This window comes from Typopeltis vanoorti, chromosome 7, assembly GCF_054136105.1.
Source record: "Typopeltis vanoorti isolate ZY-2024b chromosome 7, IOZ_Tvanoo_1.0, whole genome shotgun sequence".
Lineage (NCBI taxonomy): Eukaryota > Metazoa > Arthropoda > Arachnida > Uropygi > Thelyphonidae > Typopeltis > Typopeltis vanoorti.
Genome location: NC_143555.1, coordinates 94323783 through 94340215, shown reverse-complemented (window position 1 = coordinate 94340215; position 16433 = coordinate 94323783). Strand labels below are relative to the sequence as shown.

Here is a 16433-nt window from a genome sequence, read left to right as displayed (position 1 = left end):
GGGTGGATTGTTTAGAATTACCTCCAAATGACTAAGGCTATGAAGCAAATGTATTATATTCATTAACTGTATGTTGTATGCAGGCATGCATGCATGTGTTCTCTGGTTGTTTTTTGGAAAAAACAAGCCTGCTACCTCTGTATAGACTTGCTGACTCATGTTCCAGCAAAAAATTCATATAAAGATTTTTTGTGATCTAGAAGGGAATTAAATTTGAGAGTTTTTAAACCAAAGGGTTTGAATACCAGCAGAGCTATGGGGGTTAATCAGATGGTGTTTAAGGCTGATTTTAACTCATGGATTTGAAAGTAAGGTTATAAAAAAAAATCATTGACGAGACTTCTGAAGAATATTACAAGAGTAAACAGGCAGAATCATTAAAATCTGCCACCATTCATTCAAGCATGTGCAAATAGAGCTATCTAAGATCGTATGGTTACTTAAAAGAGAATGGGAGAAGAGAGATTAACAGAATAGATGCTTGATGCTAGTATGGCAGGAAAAAGACCCAGACAAAGATTTAAATTGATGCAGTTAGCAGTACTTTGGCTGACTGAAATTTGAGATATGACAATACTGTAGACATGAAAAACAATAGATTAATTTAGAAGAAAACTGTTGACAAGATGCTAGAAATTATTTAAACTTAATATTATGCAGTGCTATGAGTAGTTCTGTACACCCCCCCCCCCCTTGGGGATACATGATGATGTCATATTCCCATGATTTTCCAACTATTTGTCTTCAGAGCAAAATATGACCTTGACGTGTACTATTTGAAATAAAATCAGCTTGTGCTTTTCACTTTTTTTTATTTTTTTAAAATCCTATAAATGAGGTAGAAGAACCTATAGCCCTTTAGCACAATGGGTGAGGCGCAGGTGACAACTGAGAAAGAAATCTATTGGCATATTTCTTGAAGAGTTAGAGGTTGTATTTTTAGGAAAACACTTTATGAGGAAGACTGTTCTAGAGGAGGAGGAGGAGAAGCAGGTTTGATGTGCTTGCAGTTGTGCTGGAAAAGGAATATTGGGTAGTTGCTGCTCTTGTTTTAGCAGCACAGGAAGCAGAGGAATGATAGTTGTCAGTTCAGTGGAGCAGCAAACATGGAAGTACTTGTAGTAGACGGAAGATTGAAACATTGCATCTGTGAGATAGAGGTTGTAAGTGAGTTCATAAAGGAAGGATCATCCATGAACTGAATTGCTTTTTTTTGGACTGCATCAATAACCTTTACAGAAGATTTAGATGCACTACCTCAAACATGTGAGCAATATTCTAAGGATTGACAAAAAGTTGTAAACCTGTAGTTTTAACTACTGACATATATTAGAACATTATTAATAATGGTTTTTTGTAAATATTTTAATTTGAAACCTGCAGATCATCTTCAGTGTAACATCATTTCAAAAAGAAGTATGACCATGGGTTTGGCAAGCAAGAAATGATTCATACTCTATAGAAGTTGGGGATGGTGGGAATTTCTAGTTATTAAGACTTTCCCAAATCTATGTAGGAGAAGAGTCTTCAACTAGAGGATTCTGTGTAGAGTATACATTTGTATAGAGTTATTAGCTCTATACAAATGGGTGGGTGAAAAACAGAATCGTGAGTGGACAAGAATGCCTAGTTTTTTAGAGGCTTGAGGAAGCTACTGATATGTGATGTATTTATGCCAGGAAGAGGCTGAAGCTAAATGTCAGTTTGCGGAAAGAGAGAGTTCTGATCCTGTCTAGTAATTTGTGAATTACTGATGATAATGGAAGGTGAGCTGAGATTCCTTTTTAAGAGAAAGAAAAGGCAACACTGAATTTGGGGGTAATGAAGACAAGCAGTTATCTTTATTCCATCGAAGGATGGTGTGGAGATCAGTAACTAAGGGATTAATTGCAGATTATCTTGATGCTTGGGATGTCTGGGCACTACGTGGTTTGTCAAAAGAGTAAAATGAATTGAGTACTATCATCAGCAATGGAAGTAGGTTGTTTATGTATATGAAAAAGAGAGCAAGGGATAAAACCGAGCCTAAAGGCACTTTCCTGCATTGGTAGTGAAAATCACAGTGTCATACTGTAAACGATCAGAGAGAAAGCTAGCTAATTGTGATTGGTCAGTAGTTGGGTGGCAGACTTTTATCTCCCTTTTTTGAAATAGGTTGGATCCATGCTTACTTCTATGTAATGGGATAAGTGCCAGCTGAATACAGAAGATTGTAGAGATGATAATGGACAGGTGTGACTGGAGCAAAAATGATTGAGTACATCTGGAGAGATGCCATGAGGACCAGAAGACTTTTTTACTGTATAAGTCGTTTAGTAATTTGTCTTGAACAACTTCCAGTATTGAAATGTTTCATCCTGGATATTTTTTTTTTTTTTAATCACTGTTCTATTACAAGTTAACTTAGTTAATAATTTTTCAAATTATTTCAGAAAACCAGGATATATAGATCTTCAAATTTTATATAATTTGATTCCTTTTGTAATAACCTTTCTTTCATTTCTAAGTTTTTTTCAGTTTGTCACCATCATTTTGCTATCTGCCAAGAACTACCTATATGATTTTTCTTTTCTTAGGCTGTTTTTTTTTTAAATTGGTATTATTTTTCATTTATTTTTAAAATATCTTTACATACAAATTCACCACATGTCCTCTGCATCATCCCTATTTCTGTCAATTTTTGTAACTGGTTTTCAAACTCTTTTAGCTTCTTCCTAATAACATTTATATATTTTAATCTGATCCCTGTGCAGCAATTATTTTTACTGGCAATTATTATTTCAAATCTACTCATACATTCACATCCCAAATCTCTAAATATATTACTGTCAACAATAATATAATCACTACACCTTTTCCTGCTTTGTGTGTATTTTCTTTACATGAATCCATGAACATAACTGGTTGTTGCTGTTATCATCTTGATTTACAACTGAAACAAATAAGGCTATGAGGCAAGAGTAATCTGTTTGTGAACTGCACATTCTACTAACTGTTTGCCTGTTTTGTGAGATGATATATAATAGGAAATAACAGGAAAAACCCTTATAAATTTTTTTTTGTCCTAAATAGATGAGACTTGAACCGCTTCTAATCCCTTTCCAGTTAGAATGAACAAAAGTGTTACTAATGACTAGTTTATGTTCAGAACAGAAATTTAAACAGGTATTTATCATAACAAATTTTTCCAAAACATTTCTGTTAAAGTTAGGATTCATTTTCAACTCTATTGTTTTAGATTTCCCACAAGAAACTTTTTTGTTGTCGTCATTTGTGTCTTCTAATAATTCAAATAATTTCTCTACTCTTCCAAGAGGTTAGTGTATCCACTTTCCAGCCAAGATTTGAATCCCACCAGGGCGATAGATGTCTGTGATTGTCCTACTAACTCTTTGTGGAAAGAGCATCTGCAACGTTACCATTTCATCTAGCAGAAGGCTTCACTCCCAAAATCCAACAAGGTATGAGTGTGACCATGTGACATCACATGTGAATAACCTTTCCACTGCTCACATCCCGAATTGGAAGCTTATGTACAAAGAAATTACACTGTCCTAATTCCCCATTTCAAATGAAAGTTGGATAATAATGGATAAACTAGATATCAAGGATAACTTAGATTCCATGTGGGCAAATCTGTAACCATACAAACAGCAGAATATTAGGATTACATTCACTATCTGGCAAAAATAAAATCAGACCTTATAGACCATGCCATCCAAATTAATCATAATAAGAGCCCACTGATATAAATACATAATAGTAATTTCTTATTTGAGAGAGATTGTTTAAAGAAAGGTGTGATGGCTTAATCCATAAGCCATTCTTAAGTAGGAATGACTTTAAAATTATCCTACTGTTGAGAAGCTGCAGTTGCAATACTCCCTATCAATATTAACTTTTTTTTTTTTTTTAAACCAGTATTTATTACAGACAGTACTATAAACTGTAATAGTTCCTCAGATATCGCACAGGTGATGTATTACATTCAGCTAAATGACAAATGAATTATGCAGTGCATTTCTAATATTAAATTATTTAAGTTGTGTAAGACTTCATTTTTTGTTGATAACTTTAATGATTGAAACATATTTACCTATAAGTGATTAATTTTTCAGAAGGGATGGCCAAGGCTTGCTTAAACTGATGTGTACAAAGAACGCTACCCTTGATATCAACCTGTATAAAAAGAACAAAAATACATTTTTGTTCTCCCTATAGAAGGAAAATAATTCACAACTATCCAATTCACTAAACAGAATACTTACCACTAAAAGTTGCAGATGTTTCTACAGATATACTGGCCACTGAATTAGAAACTGTTATGCAGAATGTATGTAAATATCACTTATGCAACATACATTCAAAATACTTGGTCACATGCATCACCACGTTCTAAGCACTACTGGTCAGTCACTGTCAACAGTGTTGATCACCATGGGAAATCAATAAAGGACTTACTTATGGTGAGTGCCTGTCTGATCGGAATCACTATTCTGAAAACAGACGAGCTGACTGGTTTTTCAAAAGGTGAGATATCCCAGGTGTTTAATCAGTGGAAAAATAACACACATTGCTCGTCTAACTATGATCTTAATATAGTTTGTCAGGAACGATATCAGCATTGTCTGAGAAGGCTTGTATGGACAAACAGAACTTTGTGTGTGCAACAGTTGACAAAGTGTTTAATGAAGGCTGTTCCCGACCCATATCTCACCAAACTATGCTTAGGGAATTGAAGATCAGTATTGGTAGTCACATGCCTACAAGTTACAAGTTCAACATGGTTTTAAACAATTAAATATGTATACTCATGAGCAGTTGAATTAGAGATACCTGCCATGTTGGCGAAATGGTGCTGTGGTTGTCCCGGCGAATGGAATAGTGCCACGTAGCACGTGACGGGGATGTCGCCAGACCTTGTACTGACAGTTGGAGTAATAGTCGAGCACAGAATGGGGAAGACTCGAGATCTCAGTGAATTCGAACGTGGCCAGATAGTCGGAGCCAGACATATGGGGCACTCCATCTCCAAAGTTGTGCAGGCACTGGGCTTTTCACGGGCCACTGTGTCAAGACTGTACCGTGAGTACATGGAATCGGGTAACACCACAGCTGCCAGGGAAAACTGCCATGGTGTGTTGATGACAGGGAACACCGTCGGCTAGCTCAGATAGTAACAGCAGATAGACGGGGGCCAAAGTGCCGCAGATCACTCGCCACTTCAATGCTGGACAATAATGATGTGTGAGCAACCACACCATCCAGAACCATTCTCCTTGCTATGGGGTACAGAAGCCACTGCCTGACTAGGGTGCCTCTGCTCACTGCACGTCACAAGGCACAATGATTACAATGATTAGCATAGGCGCAGGAACATTGCCACTGGACCCTTGATGCATGGAAAAAGGTCGCCTGGACTGATGGCTCGAGGTACACGCCGATGGCAGGGTACGAGTGTGCCACCAAGCACATGAAGCGATGGATCCCTCTTGCCAGCAGGATACAGTTCAGGCCGGTGGTGGTATCGTCATATAGGGACTGTTTATGTGGGATTAAATGGGTCCCCTGGTACATCTACCATTGTCCCCCACTGGTGAACGATACAGGGACCTGCTGTCAGATCATGTGCACCCATTTCTGTGCCTACGGCACCCTGCAAGAGACTTGTACCTACAGCAAGACAATGCATCGGCCCACTGCTCCCGAATTATGGCCAAGTGGGTAGATGAGCACTCCACGGACATGAGGATGCTTGGCTGGCCCCTGAGGTCCCCTTACCTCAATCCTATCGAACGCATCTGGGATGCTGTCGAGAGAGATATATACGCACCCTGGACCCTGTTCTGACCAATCTCTGTGCATTGTGGGAGACTATGCAGCGGTCATGGATCAGTTTGGCTCCCCCCAATGCTTCCGGTGCATTGTGGAGTCCATGCCACACCACATCACCGCCGTCATCAAGGTGAAAGGGGTGCTGCCCGCTACTAGGCAGGCATCTCTAATTCAGCTGCTCATGAGTGTATAATCTGTTGAATATAAAGGATTTTCTTAAGTCTGATTTTTCTGTGTACTCTTAATTTAATGTGCCCATTAGCAAAATATGGTTAACCAATTTTTTTTTTTTAATACATGAGCACACAAAGGTTGTAAAACATATTTTACATTTTGTATTCCATAGACAGGCTATAAATTTCAAGGAATCCTATTTCAGATACCAAACATGACACTTCAGTAAGCATACTGGTGGTCTCACATCAGAGGGCAAAAATCACACATTACCTAAAGACCTTCACAAATATTCATGCCATAGTAGGATTCAAACTCACAGCCTGTTGGTTTAAAAATTTTTTTTTTCTCTTCATCATCTGTTAGATAAATGAAACAAATTATAACCAATTGTAAACTGGCAGAATAACTTCATCATTCATAAATGTTAGTGTTCTCTTTATCAGCGATGACTTAACCACATTAGCAAAGTAATTCCTAAACTTTAACTCAATGTCCACAATAAATCCCTAAGTCTCTAGCTTCACTGATTGGTTCCAACATCTGAAGCTATGTTTCATCAACAGCCACAATACAACCAAATGGCAAACAACAACCAAAATATTTGTACATGATTTCTCAAAATGACCCAAAATCCCTTGAGATGACAGTACATTCTCTCATTGGTCATGTTCAAACATTTGGGGATCATTTTGCTAAAAGCTTCTGCATGTCCAGATGGTGGATAATAACCCCTAACTCGTTCCCTGGATATCCCCAGAGTCTTTACAATGTTTTTGGTTGGTATTTGTCTATCATCAAGAAGTATGGCATGCATTGCATTGATGTTTTCAGGTGTGATTGCTGTGGGAGGCATCTGTTCTCTCAAGGTGCCCAGTTTTAAACTTGGCCACCCATCTGGCAACTGTTGGATATGCTGGGGCACAGTCCCCTAAAGTCTCACACAAAGTTTGATGAATCTCAGCTGCAGACTTTTCTTGCAGCACAAAAACCTTGACGATGCCCACAACTCTCTGTGTTCAAATTCCTTCAAACCTTTGACATATCTTCTTATATATTCTAAAAAAAAAAAAAAAAAAAAGAACAAATTATTACAATTTGATGAAACATGGAGGATGAAGGGTTTTAAGATATGTTCTTTCTTGTGGTTATATCAGCTGCTTTAATATAATTTTTGTTCTAAGTGTTTATCAGAACTTTTCAACCCCCTCCCTCATATTCTTGCAGCCAGTGTGCTGGTTTGTGGGGTGAAAAATCTGAGTTTCCAAATTGGTATGGAGGTCACGGGATAAAAAAAACTGCCACCTCCATAGTGACATGGAGGAATATTGTTGACAGGAAGTACTATCACAGTATTCTATATACTCCCTTGAGGGTATCAATCAGGAATTTGATGAAAATGAAATAAACCTGATATTACTTTCATGAACGTCTCTGCATGGTTGATAGAATCCTGCATGTGACAATTATCACAGTCGAGTTCCACCAAACTGAACGATTGAGCTTTGGAGGCTCTTAAGCTACCATCATATTTTTATATTTTTTATTTCTAGTTTTTAACCAATAATGGCAACTTTCCTGGTTTTCTCAAACTGTTTTTCCAAGTCTACTATTCTCATTAGACTTCTATGTACTATATGGGATTTAGTAGTCAGATGGAAGACCATTTCCTGACTGACTTTTTTATACAAGATGTCTTCCACATGTTCATCAGATATATTTCTAGGAATCATCAGTTTACCTATGTACACTTCTCTGCATAAATATCACAGTGCATAGATCAACTATTCAAGTGGAAGAGTGACAGGTTTCTTTTTTTTCTCAAACTCCATACCACAAACAGTATTGGAATGTTATAAATTGTGCATCTCTCTCTCTCTCTCTTTCATGTGTGTGTGTGTGTGTGTGTCTGTCTGTGTGGGATTGACCCCTTCAGCAATGAGCATGCACAACAGAGTTAGTGAAGTAGCAACTCGGATAGATTTTGCAGGGTTTCATTCACAGATATCCACAGAGCAAGTGATTGCTGAAGGGGTCAAATGCAGAAAGAGCAATGTTGATTTTGACTTGCTAAATTCAAGTTTCCAGCTATTGCAGAGGAAAGTAGATACAGATATGGAAAGGATCCCCTTAATGTTATTCACATGCTGGTATAGCATAAAAAGTTGTTTAGAAACTGGTTTTCTGTTGTGGAAGAAAGCAAGCAAGTGGTAACTAAGCAGTGGATGCAAATTGACTTGAATATTGAAAGTTTTTCATTGCTCCATAAATCCATTCATCATGACTATTCCATGGTATACTGTGACTAACATAAATGGAACATGTCGTAGCAAATACATGATGCCAATGTATTGCTGTTTGTGTTGTCTTCTATGACAAAGCACACATTCACATTTTTGGTAAGGTTTGCTAACAAAACTCACTGAATTTGGGAAAGCAAAAATCCACATATTTTAATGGAAGAAAAATGTGATAAAATTTAAATGTACATTGTGTGGGTGGGTGTATGGCAACTTCAGATTTTGGAATTGGGTCATTCTTTCCAGAGGCCACAGCAACAAGAGCATCACATAGTACAGATATCTATGTGAGATATCTGTACGACATGTTACTGAGTTCTGCAATCCTTCAGATACAATTGACATAACCTAGCACATTATAACAGTAAGTGAAATCTTATTTCATGAGATTGGAAAAATGGGTATCACATGACTCCTAGATCATAAAATTTAAACCATCTAGATTTTGTTTTGTGGGATATGAAAGGAGCTTGCGTTCAAATACAAGTGAAGGAGAGATGAGTACTGCCTACACTGCAAATAATCACTGTTTCAGAAACTATGACACATTTTAGGAATGTTAGTCAAGTGAGTTTATTTATCATCCTACTAGTTTCACTGATTTTTTGCTATCGGCATTTTCAGGGATACAATTGGTAAGCGATATGAAAGTAACAGACTAGGTTTTAACTGACAGTTCTAATTCATACAAAATTAGTATTGTGCGAGACAATGTGCGTATCTCGAGAACATGATTTATTTGTTATGAGACATAATGTAATTTGCGTGAAAGTTCATTTCTTTGATGTTCAGTGATCTAATTAAAGTTTTCCAAATTCCAGTAGGATTAGACCTTGATTCTTATTCAGGTTTCCCATTGAACAGGCAACCATAGCAGCCTCCTTGAAGGTTCTGGAATGGTAATTCTCTTCTATATAGGGCATATGACTCTTATTCCATTCAATAAGATGGATGGTAGATACAAAGTGGGAAGAAAGACTTGAAATATCTTGTCTGTTGTTTCTAACATAGCCTATGAGCTCCTTCTTTCTCGTTTCGAAGCTTCTAGAGGTCTGACTAACGTAACTAACACCACAGGAACAAGGTATATTATGTACTCCAGAGTACTTGTAGAATGGATGAGGGTCTTTTGGTGATCTTAAAAATTTCCGAATAGTATTGACCAGCTTGAATGCTACTCTAATATTGTGTGGTTTTAGAAGGATTGCCAATTTTTTGGAAATGCTGCTGACAAATGGAATAGTTATAGTGCTAGTGTATTGGGTGTCATCACATTTTCTTTGTGGTATATCCGAAAAGAGAATCTTGTTGTAGAGTTTTTTAGGATAACCGTTTAAGGATAGCTCTCTGGATATTGTAGTTAATTCTTTTTGTAAGTCATCTTGGTCTGTGGTGTACTGTATAGCTCTTTTCTTAAGCATATGGATAATGCTAAGTTTCTGGAATATATGATGTGACGAGTTGAAATGGAGGTAACGTCCAGTATTTGTAAGTTTTCTATACACAGACAGGTTGATACTGTTATTGGTTTGTTTCTTTATTAGGATGTCTAGAAATAGAAGATTTTCATCTTTTTCAATTTCTAATGTGAATTTGATGGTATGGTGGAAACTAATGATTTGGTTGAGATAATCCATTAGTTCTTCTTTCGTATGATTCCAAATGATAAAGATGTCATCTACGTATCTGTACCAAGTTTTCGGTTTTGGGGAAATTTGAGATAAGATTTTATCCTCTAGGTCTTTCGTGAATAAGTCAGTACAAGAAGGAGAGAGGGGGCTACTCATGGCTAATCCGGTAAGTTGTTTGCAGACTGTTTTTTGCCAAACAAAATAGTTTGAAGTTAAACGATGATTGAACAACTTAGTGATGTTTCTTGGAAACAGGTTGTCTAAGATGGTGATGACTTCCACAACTGGAATGTTTGTAAACACAGATGTGACATCAAAGCTTGCTAGTATATCATCTTCAGAGATAGGGATGTTTTTTAATTTTTCAATAAAATGTTGTGAGTTTTTGATATAAGTATCCAAGTTGTAAATGTGTTGTAAAATCTTGGCTAGATATTTAGACAGTTAGTTGGTAAGTTGGAGAATAGATTTCATCAACTATTGGACGTAATGGTGTACCTTCTTTATGGATTTTAGCTTTCTTATTAAGTCTATTAGGCCAGTTAGTCATTCCACGTAATAGTTCATTGGTGTCATTATGGTTTTTTTGTGTAGGATCTGCACGAGAACGTCATAGACGTGTCTGATAATAGATTGTTAATTTTCTCTTCATAATCTTTTGTATTTAAGATAACAGTATTATTGCCTTTGTCAGCTTTACACTAGCACTATAACTATTCCATTTGTCAGCAGCATTTCCAAAAAAATTGGCTATCCTTCTAAAAACCACACAATATTAGAGTAGCATTCAAGCTGGTCAATACTATTTGGAAATTTTTAAGATCGCCAAAAGACCCTCATCCATTCTACAAGTACTCTGAAGTATATAATATACCTTGTTCCTGTGGTGTTAGTTACGTTGGTCAGACCTCTAGAAGCTTCGAAATGAGAAAGAAGGAGCACATAGGGTATGTTAGAAACAATAGACAAGATATTTTAGGCCTTTCTTCCCACTTTGCATCTACGAACCATCTTATTGAGTGGTATAAGAGTCATATGCCCTATATAGAACAGAACTACCATTCCAGAATCTTCAAGGAGCTGCTATGGTTGCCCTTTCAACAGGAAACCTGAATAAGAATCAAGGTCTAATCCTACCGGAAATTTGAAAAAATTTAATTAGATCACTAAACATCAAAGAAATGAACTTTCACACCAATTACATTATGTCTCGTAACAAATAAATCATGTTCCCGAGCCACGCGCATTGTCTCGCACAATACTAATTTTGTATGAATTAGAACTGTCAGTTAAAACCTAGTCTGTTACTTTCATATCACTTACCAATTGTATCCCTGAAGATGCCGATAGCAAAAAATCAGTGAAACTAGTAGGATGATAAATAAACTCACTTGACTAATATTCCTAAAATGTGTCATAGTTTCTTACAAGTAGTCAAGAAAGAAAATCACACTAATCACTGTTTCAATTCCATCACACTAGATGTGCATGCATTTTGTGAGAGACTGAGTAGCTTCTGAAATTTCAGATCACCAGGAATATATGGAGATCTACTGAAAACCACTAAACCTCAGTAAGTCTCTACATCTGTAATGCAAAATTTCCGTGATTCTATGTCTGTTAGTTTGCAAAATATATCATTTTGTTATGACAGTAATAAACATCTCAATACATGCTATGGCGCAATTTTCATGTGCCTCTAATTTGTGTGATATACACTTACCAGATGTCAATAGTCACAAAAGCAGAAATCGTTTCATGCTTGGTCTCCAGAGAAGGATTTTTGGATAAAGTAAAAAAATAATATACAGGGTGTTCGGGATAAATTTGACAGTTTCGTAAGGAAAAAGAAAATCTTCTTTGTATCTATTAAATTTAATGAATTGACAAAAAAACATTACAGGCAGAGTTAATTACAATACTATCAACAAGATTTACTCAAAATAACCACCATTAGCATCGATCACAGCTTCAATTCTGCTTCGGAACCTCGAACAAGCTGATGCTACAGTCTCCCTGGGAAGGGCCGCAAAAACTGTTTTAATTTTATCCATTAACTGGGCTTTTGTATTACTGGAAGTGCGATTGGTGTCTTTTTCAACTGCGCCCCATACAAAATAATCCATGGGGTTAAGGTCTGGGGAGTTTGGAGGCCAAACATTTGGACTGGTGAAGTCGTAGAAATTTTCAGACAACCATTTTTGACTTTTCCCAGAGGTGTGGCAAGGGGCCGAATCCTGCTGCCATACATACGGCCTACCATTGGCTACCCTTGTTATCCAGGGCTTGACTACAGTTAGCAACTCCACGAACAAAGCCCGAATTCCAATGCCAGGGTTCTTCAACACCTGTTCCTGCAGATTTGCGAGGAATTCTGCTGTACGAACGCAATCAGATCGTCTGCTAGGGATCTTTCTTCTTGCTACATCCTCGTAGTCACCATTGCAAGTCTCTAGTTCATGCCTGATTGTTTTTACTGTATTCAGGGAGCATTGGGCAGCAGTCGTAATATCCTTATTTTGATGGCGGGCACGAATCATCATGATACAAGTTATTCTCTTCCATGATTCAGGTGGGTTCCAGCTATCCATCCTTTCTGACATCTTGTATATGAATGAAGAAGGGTCCAAGCTTTTAAATGAAGAGAAGTGTGTGTTAATACATGTAACTTACGGAAAAATATAATTAATTATAAATATGTCACATTTATCCCGAACACCCTGTATATATAATATCCTAGACCTCAAAACTATCAGAAAGTTCCTAATAGACATGATCCACAAACTTTGTATTTCCATGATATAACAACCCTTTGTAGTAGCAGCATAAAATGCAACAACTTGCAATGTAGACTGAAGACAAAATGTCAAGAAATAAGTACAAAATCTATTGAGTCATTTCACCATTGGCACATGGTTGCCAATGGTGAAATGACGCATGAAAGTTCCTGCAATTCATCATTTCCCACTAGGGTAGAATACACCACCACAAATTTAGGCTAGATGACCAAGGAGACCAAATAATAGGATCATCAAAACCAATTCATCTTTCAGAAAACTCTGATCAAGATACTCTCCTGCATTAAAATGAACTGTGATGTAGCTCAGTTATGCATGAGCTAAATTTTAATCCACTATGCCAAGGGAATGTCACATCACAAAAGATGTTTTCTACCAGATTTTGCAAAAAAAGGTAGAGTACAAGTCCTTTAAACCTGTTTGTCAAAACAAACAATCCTATTAATCTACCTCCAAAAATTAGGGAAAGCCACCAAGCTTCATGTTTTTGAGGGACAACTACTTTCACATCTGCTATGGAAAGAATCATTTGAAGAACTAACATGAAAGGAGGAATAAACATTGATGATGAATGTTAATTTCACCATCAATGTTTATTGCCACATTGTCAGCCAATTTTCTATTATTGGCCGACAATGTGGTGTTAACATCTTACTGAATGACATAAGCCAAAACTGCCAAAAAATTGGATTGGAAATACATCCAGACAAAACAAGATGGATGAAAAATGAATACTGTAAAGATTATACAATCATTCTACAATCCCACCATCGAAAAAGTTAAAGATTACATCTAGATGTAATGTAAAAAAAAAAAGATGTAAAATATGTAATAAAAGCAATCTACAACAGCAAAAGTTGATAGGCAGGACATCTTACCAGAATGAGAGACAACAGATGGACAGTCAGAGTAACAAATTAGTACCGAGAGAAACCAAAAGGAAACCTGGAAGACTGGCCTTAAGGTAGGAAGAAAATGGAGAAGAAAGGCTCAAGATAGGAATAGCTGGACTCCTTACGACCTGCAGTCATGGAGAAATCCTGACTGAAATCACAGATCCATCAAGGTAAACCCTCCATTGCAAAACACAAATGTATGATTCAAAAACATTGAAACAAATAGCAATTGCTAACTACTCAAGATAAGGAGAGTTGCTTTTAGACTAAATACAACATCCTGCATATGATTCTGGTTGTTTACAATCATGTGATTCATCGAGTTGCATCTACCTACCATGTTCAAATAATATTGGCATTCATGCTGCAACTACAAAGGAGTGTATCTTGGAAAGACAAGGTTTCTGAATCGGTGTTTATGGGTATAGAACATGCCTTGATCAATCCATTTGTTTTGTTATGAGTGCTCAACATAAGGTAATCTTCATCAAGGACCTTTTCAAATGACCCAAAGAAATTAAAGATCAAATAACATCAAGCACTGTGCCATTCCATGGATCTAGGACCACTTTAAATTCATAATAATAATAATGAAAAAGCAAAGCTTAGTAGGTAATGGAACTATCCCATAATTCCAATCAAAGGCTAAGTTAAAACTAATATAAAATTTTTACACTAATCGAGCATAAAAAACATAAAACCAGATGTCTTTTAATACTGAAGAGTAATTTAAAATACATATCTGGTTTTATGTTTTTTGGAAGGCAAGGATGGGAAAATATTCAGAACCAAACTTGATTGGGCCAAGAGCATGTGGTAATTTATTATCCTTGCCTTCCAAATATATAAAACCAGGTGTGTCTTTATGTATTTCTCTCTGTATGTATTAATTAAAATTTTATATTAGTCTTTTAATTTAGCCCCTGGTTGCAGATGCAGGGAAACTTCATAACCTATTAAGCTTTGCTATTTTTTTCTATTATCTAACATCAGGAGTGACACGAAACCTTAATTTCAGAAAATCCACATATACGTAATATATTTAACTTAATATTTTGCTGGATTTCCAACCAGCATTTTCAGAGCACAAATTACAAATGCAGAAAACCACATAACACTTAATTAGATAGTTGTAGAAATAATTCAAATTGTAACTGAAAAATACTTATATCTAAATACCCAAAGAGTGAGTTCTCATCTTCTTTGGGAACTTCAACATTTACAACTCAAACTAGCTTCAATTCTCTAAATTCCACTAATCAAGCTAGGCGAAATGCAGATATTTGTTGTCAGCAATGATTTTTCATAAAATGTCCATCAGAATACCATATTATCCTCTCCACTTTTGCAACACTCTTGATCTCTTCTTAACCAGTTCCCCTTCAAATATACTGTGGGTATCAGCTATCCCCATAAATCAAACCATAACTTCATGCAAGTTTCCTGCTGTACAGAAATTCTGCATCCAACTACTATTAGTGTCATATCTATTGGTATATTACACTAGTGCCCAAATGGATGATCTCTGTGATTTCTATTGCTCCTTTCCTTGGGCTGATTACTGTTTTTGCTTTTCTGATCCTAACTCCTACTCCAACCAAATAATTGAAATAATTCTTATTGGAATGAAGGCTTCTGTTATACTCTAAACCTCAGTTTTCTAACAGGGCATTTCAAGAAAATAAAATATATCAGAAGTGGCTTGAAACCAAAACTCCAGCTTCACACTCAGTCTACAATATAACATGCAACAGCTGGGGAAAAAAAAAAAAAAAAAAAAAAACTCTTAAAAATTCAAACTGGACTCTAAAAAGGACAAGTGCAGAAAACTTGCTTCTTGTTCAAATTGCATGTTCACTTTCTGGTACCTCACAAATGAGGTGCAACTTCTTCTCTCTCTTCCACATACATCCAGATAGCACTATCACAAAATCATCCAAGACAAGATTGACTTCCTGGATCATTTTTCTCTTCCAACTTATGCCAAGACAAAAGACAATTACTTACAGTTTTAAAAACAAAAAGTAATTTTTGTTTTTGTTACTGTTTTTCTTTTATATTACAGTCACTGCTTTTAGAATATATAAAATGCCCCCCCCCCAAAAAAAAAAAACTCCACAAAGAACACACTATAAGTGAAGCTGGGATTTAGGTAAGTTCTATCATTACAAATCAGTCATAAACTAACGAATTTATGAAAAGGGGGCTTGTTATGCTTTAAATAAATCCAAGGATTCTGCTCTGAATAAATAAGAGCAGAGCAGAATGAAATTATTTAACATTGCAAGTAATTAATTTTAATAGGGCAAGATGGCCTCGCCTACTCCCTGTATACGGGAATAAAAAGGCATTAGCTGATTTTGACTAATCAGTCTTGAGGCTCAATAACATTTAAAAGCGAGAATAATAATAAATATTAATTAGCAACAACAGATACAGTATGAGGTCTGGAAAGTTCTGATACACACACACACACACACATATATATAAAAGATGACATAAAATTAATTAATTATTGTTCTAAATATTTATCAGAACTATCCAGATCTCCTCGTAGTTTTGTAATTAACAATAACAAATGTTTCCTTCAAAAAACTATTCTTACCTCCCATAACCTTGAACCTGGTCTTGAAGCATAAACAGAACAAGGATCCTGATAACGAAATCCAGGAAAAAAACATGCTCCATATTCACCATCTCTCAATTTTTTGCCTATTTGCCGAAACTGTTCTCTATTGGGAAGTGGGGAGGAAGAGAATAAATAACAAAGACTCTAATAAAAAAAAAAAATCCAAAAGA

General features: G+C 36.2%; 1 protein-coding gene across 1 annotated transcript in view; it reads right to left on the bottom strand.

Annotated features, from left to right (window-relative positions):
- p (WD40 repeat domain-containing protein pink) overlaps positions 1-16433 on the bottom strand; it is a 306375-nt gene that overhangs the window by 213806 nt on the left and 76136 nt on the right. Inside the window, exons 7-8 of the mRNA XM_090396034.1 lie at positions 16240-16366; positions 4097-4179 (exon numbers count right to left, since the gene is read on the bottom strand). Of these exons, the coding sequence (XP_090252160.1) occupies positions 4097-4179; positions 16240-16366 (210 nt within the window). The remainder of the gene's footprint in view (positions 1-4096; positions 4180-16239; positions 16367-16433) is intronic.